Raw genomic sequence first — 14,463 nt, 5'->3', positions numbered from 1 at the left:
CGCCATGGCAACGCGCCAGATGTAAACATCAGCACGGTTGTGTGGGCGTCCTTTGTTCCGTGTGTGTATGGAAAGACGGTCACAATAATGCGATCCTTACGAGAGGTCAGGGTAGCGACATATAATTATGTAATACGCACGCAAATGCAAATCTGATCCATAGTGACACTGAATTAGATGGAGAAATTCACACATAGGTCAATGGCATGAAAATCAGGTCTGCATAATAAAAGCAAATTATAATAATATTTTGGATAAAGCGAATGGAAGTCTGCTTTTTAAGAATTTTAACTTTGTTTTTGCCTTTTTTACATGGCAATTAAGCACCCTTTTTAGACTTTTTCAGGTGTTTCTATAGCCTCACAAGACATTGAATATTTGTACTTAAATAATTTTGTTATGCTGGAAGAATATTTAAGACCTGATTAAAAGTGATGAAAGATAAAGAAAAATATGAAAAAAACAAAATGAAAAATGTATTTCCCTGACATTTATATGAAATTGAATGATTATGAATTTGATGTTGATTAAAAAAAGTTACCATCCATTGTCTCTCTAATGTTTGTTTTTCTTTTTTTCTCATTATTCTTGATGATTTTATATTTTTTTATATTTTATATATATATATATAAAAAATTACATAGATGCTTTTAAAACAATATTTATGTTCTAAATGGCTTCAAACTGCCAAAACAAACCTCATATATTCACACATACCTTAAATTTGTATTCATTCTAAACAAGCATGCACATATTCAGAGAGATTGGGCCAAAAAAAACCTCTATAATAGTGATAAAGCTTAAAAACACAGTGTTGTATGAGAAATTGCATTCATAACCACTAGATGGTTTTATATAAATATATATATATATATTCTTTTGATTAAAATATGATCTGGACAAATGTATATTTTTCATGCAATTCCCCCACAGCTGCAAACACAGAAGATGTAAGTGGTCTTAGAGCATAACACAAGCTCTAGTCCCTTTCAAAGTAAACGGTTGGACAAAAAACACAGCCAGCATCTCTGCAAGCAACCTCTTAATCACTGAAACTAATAAAGCTTAATGATTTATTCTGAGTGTGCGGGAGAAAATGCTTACAGTGGTACAGGAGAATGAGACTCTGAGGAAATGTGCACATATTGCACACGGTTACTCGTAACTAAGATTATGAAAAGCATTACAAGTTAGGAGTCTCAGAGCAATATCAAAAGTGTCCCTGAGCGCAGCTGCACGTGCAGCCCCTCCCATCACTGCAGTGTGTCCCGAGCACGGAGCTGCACAAGGAGGCCCTCAGAACTCTTCCGAGTGCGTTCTGTGTTTGGGGGCCACCTCCTGGATGAGATCAATAAATTCACTCTTCTCCAGACAGGCTCTGCACTCCTCCCCCCACGAGGCCAAGAGTCTCTTCAGCTCCAAGACTCGCATTTTAGACAAAGCATCCCTGCTCCAGTCGAGAACAGGACGCTCTGTGTCAAAACAGCAAGAATTTCCATTTTTAAAACTCTCGAGATTACAAATCTCCTCAAATGCCGTGAATCTTATGCATGAATACGCCCTACCGTATCTGAGCTCACAGATCTGGCCGTCCCTACTCTGAAGTCGCTGGCAGATTTTGTGGACAGGAACATGTGCGCTGAGGGGGCGACTCACCTCACCTGTCACTTTGGCTGCAGCATCACTGGAGGCTCCCAGGTAATAACACTGAGGCGAAAGGGGAGAGAATTAGAACTACAGTTCACTATATTTCATTTAATCTCTATATTTTCAAAGATGGGCCAGGAACCAAAGAAGAATAAGAACCAAACTGTGCTTGTTTTTTGTTCTTACGAGTCGATTCTCTTTCCCAGTAGTCTCAGTGCAGGCTCTGATCAGACCCTCCTCCACCAGCTCTGGGGACAATTCTGTGTGTCTGAGCACCAGTGAGTTATAAAGCCGCCCCAAAAACCCCACACACACTGCAAAACAGACACACACATACAAAATAAACAGAGGTTATTTTTACTGGAGGGCTGAATTCATATGATATTAGTTATATAACAGGGTTTCTGTGGATCTTAAAAATGTCTTGAATCTTAATTAGAAAGTCTTAAATTCATACAATCATGGGATATTTCTCAGTATTTTTGTTTTATTTTTTAATAAAAACATCTAAGCATCCTTAAATCAAGATACGTTTATTTGAGATGCAAATTTAAGTTATTTTTTTCAGAGAAATTGAACACAATGAAGTGAGTTCACGTTTAAACATAATGGAAATTAGTTTTCCCTTTGAATTAGGTTGATTTTGCTCAGTCTATTTGTTCTTGATTTAGTCATAAACAAAATGTTGTTCAGTGTCTCAGAAAACAAAACTTTATATGTTCAGTTTGCATCTCAAGTAAATGTATCTTGACTTAAGGATATTTAGACATTTGTGCTATTGGAAATTGTAGTGCATGCAACATTTGGCAAAATAATGCCATGCCATAAATTTGATCAATTTATCATAAAACAATTAGACATATGCACTGGAAAACAATACAAAAAGAACACCACTTTGTTGAATATGTATTGTAAAATAAAAACTAATGGCGATAAATTGGATTTTGTTTTCTTTGAAGCGTTGCTACATTTTCATTTAGAGACTGGTTTTCCATTCAGTATATTCCTTACATTTTCTTAGTCTTAAATATGCCTTTAAATAACTTAACAGTCTCATAAATAACAAAAATAAAAGTCCTATGTAATAAATGTTAGTAATGTTTACTAAACATAAACGATGTTTGACCATGCATTGAATAAGTGTATAATAACGCATATACGACATATTAGTACTATTACAATAATATGGGTTTTCAGTTTGCAAGCCAAAACCAGGACTCACCTCTTCAATATTGACTTCATACAGTGAATATCTTGTATTCACTATTGTGAAAACGCTCATGCACTTGTGCAAAATAACCCAGCATAGTTCAGGTGACTATTTTTAAACTCAGGGGCTCATGCGCATTGCAAGCCAAGCTGACCAACCTCACCTTCGCATTCTTCTGCATCAGTAACTGAGAATAAAACAACACATAAAAGCAAAAGTAACGGTGTGGGAAAGGAGCTGGTTAAAGACATGACTCTGTGCGCTTAAAATGCGCTTGTGCGCACTTTGAAGTGAACTTCAATACCCAGTACCCAACACCCACCGGCGCTGTTTTGGAGCTGTTTCTAAATCAGGCGCTGCTCTCTTGACGTTCCAGTCGACGTTAGAGCAGTGGCGCTCTGATTGGCTAATAACGCCGCCCATCATTAAACATCTCCTAGAAGTCCATCCCTTCTCATTTGCATAGGAGATCCTGCTTCCGGTAGAATTCTTCGGAAACATGGCTGCCATCGGGGTGCATTTTGGATACACATGTGCTTGTGTTGCCGTATTTAAGGTGAATTAATTATGAATGCGAATCATTTCAGTTTTATTTAATCAACGCAAATATATCTGCAACGAAAAAAAAATTATATGTTTTGTTTGTGTTGCTGAATAGATAATAGTGTGACTGACAAACCATACAGTTTATAATAAGAGTAGTTGTTTTCATATAGGATGGGCGAGCAGATGTTGTGGCAAATGATGCAGGAGACAGAGTCACTCCAGCTGTGGTCGCATACAGAGACACTGAACAGGTAATTGTCCCGTGATGGACATCTGGAGAATCAGACTGCATGCAATGATCTTTAGCTTTCTCATCAGGACCAAAAGCAGAGAGCCTTCAAAATCTGTAAGGATAAGAATCAAGCATACAATAAAAACTGAAATTCATAATTACAAAGCATATCTAGTCTAGTGAATAGTGTGAAAACTATGTATTATGTATATTGTACTGTCTCTATATTACAAAGTGTGCTTAATTTTTCATAATAGGTGTGTTTGGATAATTATGTTGTTTGTATGCTATTGTCCCATCATTTTCCTCATGGGACAAATTTATAATATAACAATATAATAATGCTGGGAATTGGATTTAGATGAATGAGCTCATGCATAAACCAAAACTCCTCCAAATCCTGCCAACAGACGAGTCTGAATTATATTTATATATATATATACATACATACATAAATACACACATACATACATACACACACACACACACACATATGTATGTATATAGTTGTTAAATATTAAAGTGTAAGATGTCTGGAATAATTTTTTATGATTTGTTTAATTTAAATGTAATAAGTGAAGCAAGAATGTCAGGGCATATGATGGTCTAAAGGTTTTATTTAATTGATTTAATTTACTTTACTTTTTTTCTAGATTGTGGGAATCGCTGCCAAGCAGGGCAGAATACGAAATGCCACCAATACAGTTGTCAAAGTGAAGCAGATCCTAGGCAGACAGTAGGTTTTTCATGTTGTATGCTGAAAAAAAAGACTATACTGAGAATATTTTCATATTTTTAATTACATAAAAATTTAATAATTTACACTTCTGTAGATAAATCACTGCATAATGTTATTAAGAATTTATTTACAGCCAAATTAGCATTAGCTTAATAATAATACATTTATATAAATAATAACCACAATATAAAATTAATGGGATTTATTATGTATTTGACAGCTATGATGACCCAGATGCTCAGGCACACAGAGAAGAAAGCAAATGCATTGTAAGTACATGCTGCTGTTCTCAAATACTGACAGAAAAAAAATCACAACAGTAACTATAAAGTCTAAACCACCTGCTTATTTAAAAGGTGTATGTTTTCTCATTCATTCCTAGGTTGTCAACAAGAGTGGCCTGCCCAGATATGAAATCGACACAGGAGAAACGACCAAGTATGTCTCACCTGAAGATGTAGCTAAATTGATCTTCCATAAAATGAAAGGTATTATCTTAATCCTTCGTTTCTGTTCATAGTATGTTTAACGTGAACCAGTCATAATTATTTTATGTTTCCTGCAGAGACGGCCCAGTCGGCCTTGGGTTCAGACGTGAAAGATGCTGTCATAACAGTGCCTTTTGAGTTCGGAGAGATGCAGAAGAATGCACTCAGGTACTGTAGGTGCTTGATGTGTCTGTAGATTTTGAGATGAATGCAAATGAATTCAAATGATGTAACACCGTTATCTAACTCCAGAAGCTGTGTCATGGGAGATGTTTTATAAGAGTCAGTGCTGTGTTGTAGGCAAGCTGCAGAAAGTGCCGGGTTCAATGTGCTGAGGCTGATCCACGAACCCTCCGCCGCTCTTCTAGCGTATGGAATCGGGCAGGACTCACCGCTGGGAAAAAGGTACCATTTTTTGCATTATCTCAGATGAATGGAGTCTTTTAGCTTTAAAGTCTCATTCTCATTCCTCTTTTCCACCACAGTCATGTGCTGGTGTACAAACTCGGAGGCACGTCGCTCAGCGTCACCGTCCTGGAGGTGAACAGCGGAATGTACCGGGTCCTGGCCACACAGACGGATCACAGGACCGGAGGAGAGAGCTTCACATATGAGCTCGCGCAGCACCTTGCTGCAGAGTTCAAAAAGTCAGTAGATATCCCGAACCTCACATTTAACTTTTAAGAGTGTGCTTTCACTTTGTTATGATAACGGAAGTGACACTGGGAACTGTAGGTTGTTTCCAGTGCTAAGCAACTTTACGAATTTGAAGTCTTTTGTTTTTATCTCAAGTGTTATATAATGCAAAGCAGCTTTTTTTGTACTGATGCAAAACTGAATATTATAATATACTATAATATTTATTAATATTATCTATTCGTTTACATTGATTTAGTATTTAAATTATTAAATTAACATTAAATTATCAAGGTAAATTAAACAAGTTAAAAGTTTGCAATTTATTATACTTTATAATAAAAAATAGGCATTTAACTATATGAAATATACTTGTGTAATACTAGTGTAATTTATATTGAACTTTAATGACTATAAATGTTAAATATATTGTTATATGTATGATATGATAACTTTGAGGCCAGTTTTTTTAAATGTTTTTGAAAGAAGTCTCTTATGCTTGCCAAAGCTGGATTTATATATTTGAATAAAAATACAGTTAAAAACCATAATATTGTGAAATATTATTACAGTTAGATATGTCTTAAAATGTAATTTATTCCTATGTTGGTAAAACTACATTTTCAGTATCATTACCTGAGTCTTCAGTGTCATGTGATCATTCAGAAATCATTCTAATATTGCCAATTTTCTGCAATAGAAACATTTCTTATTTTTATACATTTTTGTGAAACTGATCCATTGTCTTTTCAAGAACGAAAATCTTACAGAAATTGAGAAATCTTTTGCATTATTACAAGTATTTTAGCTCTTAATCTCACTTTTAATCAATTAAATGCATCCTTGAGGAATAAAAGTATTAATTTATTTAAAAAAATAACAATAATAATCTTAGCGACTCCAGATTTTGTTCACACTGCCCACCACTACATGGATGTCATTGCTGGATGTCATCGTGTGTTTGTCATGTGTGTCTCCAGGACTTTTAAACAGGGTGTGACGGGTAACCCCAGGGCGATGCTAAAGCTCATGAATAGCGCTGATGTGGCCAAACACACTCTCTCCACACTGGGCAGTGCAAACTGCTTTGTGGACTCACTCTATGATGGCATGGATTTTGAGTGCAATGTCTCTCGGTGAGATCAAGCTCAAAATGAGTATTATACAGAAAATCATTCCTTTAGCTCATCTCTATGTCTCATATGATTCTGTCCTAGAGCCCGATTCGAGCTAATATGCTCCAGCCTCTTTAATAAGAGCATTCAGCCAATTAAAAGTCTTCTCGAGCAAGTAAACCTGTCCACCTCTGACATCAACAAGGTAAAACATCTTTTCAATAGAAATGTGTGATCATTAGAGGGAGCTGTAGATGTGCATCTCAAATTTCATGCATAAAAAGATAAAACTGAGCCTTTTTTAAAGCATTTAGAGGCATTTAATATAATTTTAAATATAAAGGTGCTTCATAGAAGAACCTTTTTTGTCTAAATGGTTCCATAAAGAACCTTTGAAATCTGAAGAACCTTTCTGTTTCACAAAAGGTTCTTTGTGGTAAAAGAAGGTTCTTCAGATGAGAAAAATGAAAGAACCTTTGACTGGATGGTTCTTTGTGGAACCAAAAATGGTTCTGCTGTGGCATAGCTTTTAAGTATACAGAGTAAATAGTAGATTATTTCAGTGTTTTACATCTAATTGTAGCAAGAATGGCATCCCGAAACTTTAAACTAGGCCTTTCTTGTCTAAGGTGGTTTTATGTGGAGGATCAGCTCGTATCCCGAAGTTGCAGCAGATGATCAGGGATTTGTTCCCAGACGTGGAGCTGCTGAACTCCATCCCCCCGGATGAGGTGATTCCGGTCGGCGCTGCCATGCAAGCAGGCATCCTGGTGGGAAAAGACAGCCTGGCACTCGGAGAAGATTCCATCACTGTGGACTGTTGTGCCAGCGACATCACGGTTAAGGTGGGGAGCTTCAAACCATCCATAGAGCTTTGTGTAATGGCATTTTAGCACACGATTGATCAGGAGATTGCGTCTTGGTCTTTCAGGAAGTGGGTGACTCTGGAGAGGAGGTTTTCACGGTTTTGTTTCCATCTGGCACACCTCTCCCTGCCCGCCGCCAGCACACACTACAGGGTCCTGGCAGTCTGTCGTCAGTGAGTCTGGAGCTGTACCAAGCACAGCGACCAATCGCACAGGTTTGCACTCTTTTAACAGACATTACAGTGCAAACCTACAATTAAATGAGTTCGGCCTGTATTGTGCATTTCGGCTGATTTCTCCTTAATGTTATTAACTTGAAATGTGACTCTTAATTTTCTAGATGGTACTTAGAGACTTGGAACCTAAAGAGGAGCTGCATGATATTGTCACAGTGCTGACGATGAAGAGGTAATGTAATAAATTAATACTTTTATTCAGAAAAGATGCATTAAAATGATCCAAAGTGACAGTAAATGATTTTTTTAATGCTGTTTAGAATTTTCTGTTTGTTAATTTAAGGAAATGTACAGTTAGTTTCCTCAAAAATGTTGATGAAAATAAGATAAGAATATTGAGCAGCAAATCAATATTAGAATGATTTCTGAAGGATCATGTGACACTGAATACTGGAGTAATGATGCTGGAAATTCAGCTTTGTAGAGCAGGAATAAATTAAATTTTAAAATAGATTAACACAGAAAACAGTTATTTTGAATTCTAATATTATTTCACAATATTTGTGTTTTAATTGTATTTTTAATCAAATAAATTTTGCCTTAATGAGCATAAGAGACTTCTTTCTTTCAAAAACATTATAAAAATTCTACAGACTGCAAACTTTTGAACAGTGTAAATTAAACAGTGTAAACCGGGTATATTAAACACCAAACAGTGGCTATTATTTAGTAGTAGAAAATTGTTTTTGTGTAATGGCACGGTGCTGTATATCCGTAAATCCTACTTATAATCATACTCAGCTCTGTCATAAAGCTCATGTCCTTATTTAAACCGTTTCTGATGTGTGTTTGCGTTTCAGGGATGGTTCACTGCATGTTACTTGCACAGAGCAGGGCAGCGGTAGATCTGAAGCCATTACAATAGAAACAGCTGCTGCAGCATCTTAACCTTGAATCCCGCCGTCAACGGAATTCCATACAGTAACCTAAACACCTGCATCTCATGCTGTTTGTGGTTTTATACTGCTCTAGATTCCTCTAGACCTTAACTGAAGCAAACATGTTCAAGTTCTTGTTGAGTTAAAGTAGTAGCTCACCCTAAAAGCAAAGTTACTCACTTGCCCTCATGTTGTTCCAAACCTGTTGCTTTTCTTTGGAAGAATTATTATACAGCTTTAGCCATACAACAACCATTCATAGACAGTATAAGAAAACGAGTAGTTATTGGTCTTGTTTGGAGCTTGGGAAAAAAATTATATGGGTTTAGAATATCATGAAGGTGTGTAAAAAAATTAAAAAAAAATAAAAAAGTTTTCCTATTTGTGTGAATTATTCATTTAAATTAATATCCAGGTTTAATTTATTTTTTCCTTTGCATTTTTCTTTTAAAACATAAGTCATCTTAAACCTGTTGTCTGTGACCAGCAGGTTTACTGTAGTTGTTATTACCATGTGCCTTCATGTTCCTAAATGAATACTTATGTAACAAGCAAAATAACTGGATGAAGTAAGGAAGCCTGTGGCGTTCACTGATACCATTAAAGCATGAACAACCTCATCAGACTGAAGAGAGTCTTTCATATGTTGTGTAGACTGAAGAGAAGCAGGTGCAGGTGACTGAAGAGATACTTATCTGGTGCAGTCACATCTAGCAGGTGCAAAATATTCGTCTTTTTTTTTTTTAAAAGCTCCTCTCCACATTTGTCATCTGTAAATAGTACGCAATAAAGACACGGAACACAATAAACCCTGAGTTTGTAAAGTACAGATACCTCTGCAGTCATGTCAGGTCGACATTTTTAGCTTTTTTGTTTTTACAAATGTATACAGGTGTTTTCCTACACAGTGGGTATGGGTAAAACATGTTATTTAGTATTATTTATACAGTACTATAATATTTATTATTATTTTAAATGAGCTTTTTTATATTTTACATTTTATTTTATGTTCTAGTAATTATGTGCTTTTGTCATTTTTATTAGTTTTTGTCTTTTTTATATATATTTACATTTAGCTTTATTTTTTATTTGTTTTGGCTTTAGATATTTTTAGTTTGTCAACTTTGAAATGGTGCCCCACTGCTTTTAATTAATGCTGTCAAACAATTAATCGCATCCAAAATAAGTTTAAACGTGTGCTGTGTATATATAAATACACACATATTAATTTGTATATTTCAGATGTTATGTTTATATATTAAATATTAACTTATAAATATATATAGATGTAAATACTTTCAAAATATATATATACTGTGTATTTATATATACATATTAAATATATACAGAACACGCATATTATGCAAACAAAAACCTTTATTTTAGATGCGATTAATCATTTGACAGCACTACTTTTAATAGTTTTCCTTTAAAATAACAATTTAAAAACATTTAGAATTTGCTTGAGAATTTTTTATTTATTAACTCAGAAGTATTTATTAATACTTTTTATTAACTCAGTGAGCATTTATGAAGATACAATACTCCATGATGTAAGCTATCGTACAACAAACTTAATATTCCGAAATTAATAATCAAACATGAAATCAAAAAATCTGTCTTATGACAACATCCTCGCCTGCTGCCAACTTCCTGTACAGTTCCTTCAGGTCTTCTGGTTGTGGGACTTTGGACCCTGGTGTTGGTGGAAGCTCAAAATCTGATGATACCTGTGAGTCTGATTTCGGCTCCATGGCTTCTTCCTTCTTGGGTTCGACGTCACGGCTGTCAATCACATCTGACACCACCTCACCATTGGTCCCTCGGTTACTATGCTCACTAGTAATGGCCTTACTTTCATCCACTTGGAAAATAACAGTGTCCATTTGACTGAGGCTCTCCATCCCTGCATCCGATATATGAGTGGACTGTGAGGAAGTCAAGTGAACAGAGCTGCTGTCATCCTCATCTTCATCCAGAAACAGCTCGGGTGACTGGGACTCTGTGTTTTCGGTGGAAAGTGTTTGAGTATTGTGGTTGTTCTGACTGTTATCCAGTTCGCTCTCATCCGTCAACACTGGTTCCACCTTAAAGAACTTTTGCCAACAAGGCAGAGTTGTTTTGGATTTTGATGGAGTGAGTTTTGAGGATGGCATTTCTTTGCTTTCTGTGCAAGGTGGAGGAGGTGAAGCAACATCAGATGAGTGAGGTATAGGAGGTTGCTGGGTATCATCTTTATCATTATCGTCATCATCGTTATCATCGTCGTCATCATCATCGTTTGATTCAGTGCAGTCCATGTAATTAGAAGAGTGTGTGGAAAGACAGGGCTCTATGAGGGAAGACATTGGGTCCGTAGCATGAGAATCTTTTTTAGGGCTATGAGGCTGTTCACTAACGGCAACAGTGGTCAGGTCGGTCACTGTTATTTTTCGCCGCCTTGGAGCTGTGGAAACCTCCTCAAACAGGTCGTTATCACCATCTGAGCCTTAACGGAAAGATATCCAGTATAAGTTTAAAAGCGATAGTAAAAGTTGTATAAATAATGAAAGCCACTCGTACCTTCTGATGTGCACCACTTTCTGGTTCTTTTGAGGGTCCCAAGTGGTTTGTAGACAATCTCCTCCCTTCCAGACTGTTTTCTACACAATGGCTTTAACCTGAATTTGAAAAAAAACAACATTTTTATAGTAATAATCTAAAGTCTTATGACAACACGGTACCAAAAAATAAGGTTTTTCCTTACAGATCCATGACGTCTTCCAGTGTCTTTCCCAACGGAATGACATTAGGATAGATGTGAACAGGACAGATGTAGGAGAGAAAGTCCTTAACCTAGTCAAAGGAAATAGACAGGATTATAAAATGCAAACATTGTGTATAGTGTGTCACATTAAGAATATCCTTCCCGGTGGGATCTGTCTCACCTCCAAATAAGAGGAATGAAAAGAAAAGCATGCTCTGTAGGAACTACTTCCCATCCTGAAAAGAAAGACACAGTGAATAAATAACTAAAATATAATTAAATTTAATAAAAAGTTTATCACACATACACACACACACACACATATATATATATATATATATATATATATATATATAGTAATTGGATGCAAAGTTTATTCTATTTTACATTCAGATTTCCTGTACCATCATCTAACATTTAAAGTTGATATTTTAAAGATTATATTTAACAGTGCTATTTAATTATTTTTTAAATGGAAAATTCATTTCTTATTTTAATACTGTATTTTATTTTATTTTTTACAACTAATCTCAATATAATTGGAGAATTTCAGAGTCGTATTCTGATAGATAAATATTAATAGAAATGTTAATAATGCCCATAACATGAAGCTTATTAGCTGCAGCTGGGATTTTAACATCAATGCTTACTGACTCACTTGACGACGACAGAGGTCTTTCTGGTCCGTTCTCCAAACCATATGGTTGAGGGTTTGATGCTGATGATGTTTAGAGGAATGCCATTCGGAGCAGTGGAGCCGCACGGTAACCTGTTTGCCCTGAAGAACTCCTCGTCCTGTGAAAACCACCACTGTGATCTCTGCCTAGTATATATATGACGGTGTCATTATGCAAAGGTTGAGCGTACCTTGGGGTGCCTACAAGCGTGAATCTGTGTTGCACGGTCGGTGGTCACGTGACACAGAATTTCAGGCATTTTTTTGAACATATCCAAGCTGTTCACGTGTATCTATAAGAGATAAATAGTGTTGGTGTTTTAAAGCAATAAAGAAAGAAAACTTACACAAAAAACAATGTCTGACCTGTGAGCTGAACTCTTGTCCCAGATTGGTAAAGAGGTACTCATAACCGTACGCTGCCTTACAGTTTAACCAAACGACATGGTATGGACTCTGACAGATCCAGTCCTGGACCAGCTGTCTTATCCCTGCCAAACAAGCCTCCTAAAACAGAAAAAACACTAATGAATGAACCTTTTAAACAAGCTCTGTATGATATGAGGATATGATAAATGCGTACCCTGCTGGGGATCTGATGATACTTGGGATCAAAAAATGTGGTGTCGATATACACACTCTGAATGTCTTTTACCCTGCAGCAAAAACATTCGAATGCTTTTGTTATATAAAAATGTGCTATACTTATTTGAATATGTGATATCTGAATACCTGTCTCCAGAGTGCAAGTACTCCATTCGAGCTGCGTCTCCGACAGCCAGTCTGAAGTCCCCTGTGTAGAGCACTGTACCCTGAGCACCCTCAAACAGAAACCTGTGGTTAAAGTCAATATTAATTCAAAACGGACTCTATTTATGTTCTTGATGCATGTCTATGCTCTTATTTTGCTTACATGACTGATCCTGGACAGTGTCCCGCTGGAAGCAGAGTGACAACAACATCCTCCGACTGAACAGAAAAACAAATACAACTTCAGATCAACTCAAAAACACTCTGAAGAATAAATTTAGGGGCTAAACACACACACCTCTCCAGTGATTTCATCCATCAGAGATAAGTGAGTTGGACTGTCCAGTTCCAGTGGGGCCTAGTATGCAACAAGATTAAAATATTAGATTCTCAAAATCATTTCACGAAAAATTTCATAACGGAGATTGGTACTTACAATGTGATCTTCCCAGAATGCATATTTGGGGTTATTAAGAAGGAGCTCCTTTGTGACAAATGAACAATACAGCTTGACCGTTAAACTAAGGGAGACAATAAAGTCAGATTTTTTGTATACACACATATAAACATACATAAATTAACATTTTAAAAACGAAAATTTAGATTTTGAAAATTATGATATATAGAAAAAAAGGGTTATTAAATTTGAGATCTGTTAAAGATTACTTCGATCTGTCAATAAATTCTTAATGTTTTTAAAGTTCACAATAAATCTAAATGCAAAATACAACAGAGTAAAAGTAGAAAACACAAACTTACATTTTGTACATAAACACATTTTAAGAAAGCTAATTCTGAAGCATCAAATAGTAGGCCGTTTATAACTCAAAAATATTAATATATAAACAAATTTAAATCTGAGACTAAAGTCATGCATATCAAAACAAAGTAGTATACACATAATATTACATGATACTGGAGACAAAGCCAACAGTTACGTAAACTTTTACAGTTAAAAGTTTATAAACCAAAGTTTAATAAGAAAAGAATGTTTCATATGTCACCTGGGTTGGATTATTTACAGCTGTCACTCACCTGAACTTCAGTCTTCTCTTCAGTAAAGGTCCTTTCAACCCTTTCATATGATCTATTAGATATAAACAACAACATGGAACGTTATGTCAAAGAAAACAAAGGTTGTAGATGCAATGTCCTTTATAAACGCACCTTTATGGCAGTGAGAGAGAAAATAAGCTCTGGCGTGTAAATTCTCCCGGTCAAATCGGTCCAGGGAGATGTTGGGATACTCCTTCATGCGGCCAGCAAACGAGCTCATGCTGACTGCTTCGAGTTTGAGCCGATAAAACACTGAAAAGGCAGCTGAGAGGTCAGAACATCACGACCCGAACTCTTTCTGGGCGAGACGCAGCACCCCTGCATCTGCCTGTCCTCCTCTTGGCATCGCTTTGGCATGAAACCACGTGATTCGGAAATAAACATCTGTAATTTGATAGCGCGTGAATAGCACAGCGACATCTACTGGACTCGAACACAATCCTTAAAACATTGCGAAAAGCCACAGTAGTCGTTATACTCTAAAACAGCACTTTGCGGGAAAATTGCGAACAATGTATAGCAAATAATTAGGCATGTTCTGGAACTGTTCGGTTTGTTTTTTCTAGGCAAGATCCCGGGTATAATTTTAATTGGCCGACCAAACGGTGGAATTCCGGGTGTGCTTTTGATTGGCCATTTCTC

The 14,463-nt window shown here is 36.2% G+C and overlaps 3 protein-coding genes across 3 annotated transcripts; 1 reads left to right on the top strand and 2 right to left on the bottom strand.

Annotated features, from left to right (window-relative positions):
- Positions 1 to 1,059: 1,059 nt before the first annotated feature.
- Positions 1,060 to 3,195, bottom strand: cdnf (cerebral dopamine neurotrophic factor). The gene is made up of 4 exons (XM_052555033.1): positions 3,021 to 3,195; positions 1,834 to 1,961; positions 1,566 to 1,707; positions 1,060 to 1,472 (listed from the first exon to the last, which is right to left on the bottom strand). Exons 1-4 carry the CDS (start codon positions 3,106 to 3,108, stop codon positions 1,297 to 1,299), a joined length of 534 nt encoding a protein of 177 aa, XP_052410993.1. The 5' UTR covers positions 3,109 to 3,195; the 3' UTR covers positions 1,060 to 1,296.
- A 99-nt stretch (positions 3,196 to 3,294) lies between these two features.
- hspa14 (heat shock protein 14) lies at positions 3,295 to 9,213 on the top strand. The gene is made up of 14 exons (XM_052554251.1): positions 3,295 to 3,413; positions 3,574 to 3,654; positions 4,289 to 4,371; positions 4,595 to 4,643; positions 4,757 to 4,862; positions 4,940 to 5,030; positions 5,163 to 5,267; positions 5,348 to 5,509; positions 6,479 to 6,634; positions 6,716 to 6,818; positions 7,243 to 7,458; positions 7,545 to 7,694; positions 7,820 to 7,887; positions 8,516 to 9,213. Exons 1-14 carry the CDS (start codon positions 3,357 to 3,359, stop codon positions 8,601 to 8,603), a joined length of 1,515 nt encoding a protein of 504 aa, XP_052410211.1. The 5' UTR covers positions 3,295 to 3,356; the 3' UTR covers positions 8,604 to 9,213.
- An 838-nt stretch (positions 9,214 to 10,051) lies between these two features.
- Positions 10,052 to 14,203, bottom strand: dclre1c (DNA cross-link repair 1C, PSO2 homolog (S. cerevisiae)). The gene is made up of 14 exons (XM_052554250.1): positions 13,933 to 14,203; positions 13,801 to 13,852; positions 13,202 to 13,286; positions 13,064 to 13,123; positions 12,929 to 12,984; positions 12,748 to 12,849; positions 12,599 to 12,671; positions 12,382 to 12,522; positions 12,207 to 12,308; positions 11,998 to 12,134; positions 11,521 to 11,575; positions 11,340 to 11,428; positions 11,156 to 11,253; positions 10,052 to 11,081 (listed from the first exon to the last, which is right to left on the bottom strand). The coding sequence occupies exons 1-14, from the start codon at positions 14,039 to 14,041 to the stop codon at positions 10,201 to 10,203; spliced, it is 2,040 nt and encodes a 679-aa protein (XP_052410210.1). The 5' UTR covers positions 14,042 to 14,203; the 3' UTR covers positions 10,052 to 10,200.
- Positions 14,204 to 14,463: the final 260 nt, after the last annotated feature.

Source organism: Carassius gibelio, chromosome B4 (assembly GCF_023724105.1).
Source record: "Carassius gibelio isolate Cgi1373 ecotype wild population from Czech Republic chromosome B4, carGib1.2-hapl.c, whole genome shotgun sequence".
Lineage (NCBI taxonomy): Eukaryota > Metazoa > Chordata > Actinopteri > Cypriniformes > Cyprinidae > Carassius > Carassius gibelio.
The sequence above is the reverse complement of the archived record's forward strand: the minus strand, read 5'-3'. Positions and strand labels throughout refer to the sequence as shown.

Bases quoted from the DNA above. Each gene is read 5' to 3' on its own strand.
- cdnf (XM_052555033.1), bottom strand. From the start codon at position 3,108: ATGTCTTTAACCAGCTCCTTTCCCACACCGTTACTTTTGCTTTTATGT. The intron at 1,962-3,020 runs GTGAGGTTGGTC...TCTGTTTTGCAG, and splicing joins TGATGCAGAAGAATGCGAAG to TGTGTGTGGGGTTTTTGGGG. The intron at 1,708-1,833 runs GTAAGAACAAAA...CTTTCGCCTCAG, and splicing joins CTGGGAAAGAGAATCGACTC to TGTTATTACCTGGGAGCCTC.
- hspa14 (XM_052554251.1), top strand. From the start codon at position 3,357: ATGGCTGCCATCGGGGTGCATTTTGGATACACATGTGCTTGTGTTGCC. The intron at 5,510-6,478 runs GTCAGTAGATAT...GTGTGTCTCCAG, and splicing joins CTTGCTGCAGAGTTCAAAAA to GACTTTTAAACAGGGTGTGA. The intron at 6,635-6,715 runs GTGAGATCAAGC...ATTCTGTCCTAG, and splicing joins TTTGAGTGCAATGTCTCTCG to AGCCCGATTCGAGCTAATAT.
- dclre1c (XM_052554250.1), bottom strand. From the start codon at position 14,041: ATGAGCTCGTTTGCTGGCCGCATGAAGGAGTATCCCAACATCTCCCTG. The intron at 12,523-12,598 runs GTACGCATTTAT...TTTCTGTTTTAG, and splicing joins ATCATCAGATCCCCAGCAGG to GAGGCTTGTTTGGCAGGGAT. The intron at 11,082-11,155 runs GTACGAGTGGCT...CTTTCCGTTAAG, and splicing joins AAAGTGGTGCACATCAGAAG to GCTCAGATGGTGATAACGAC.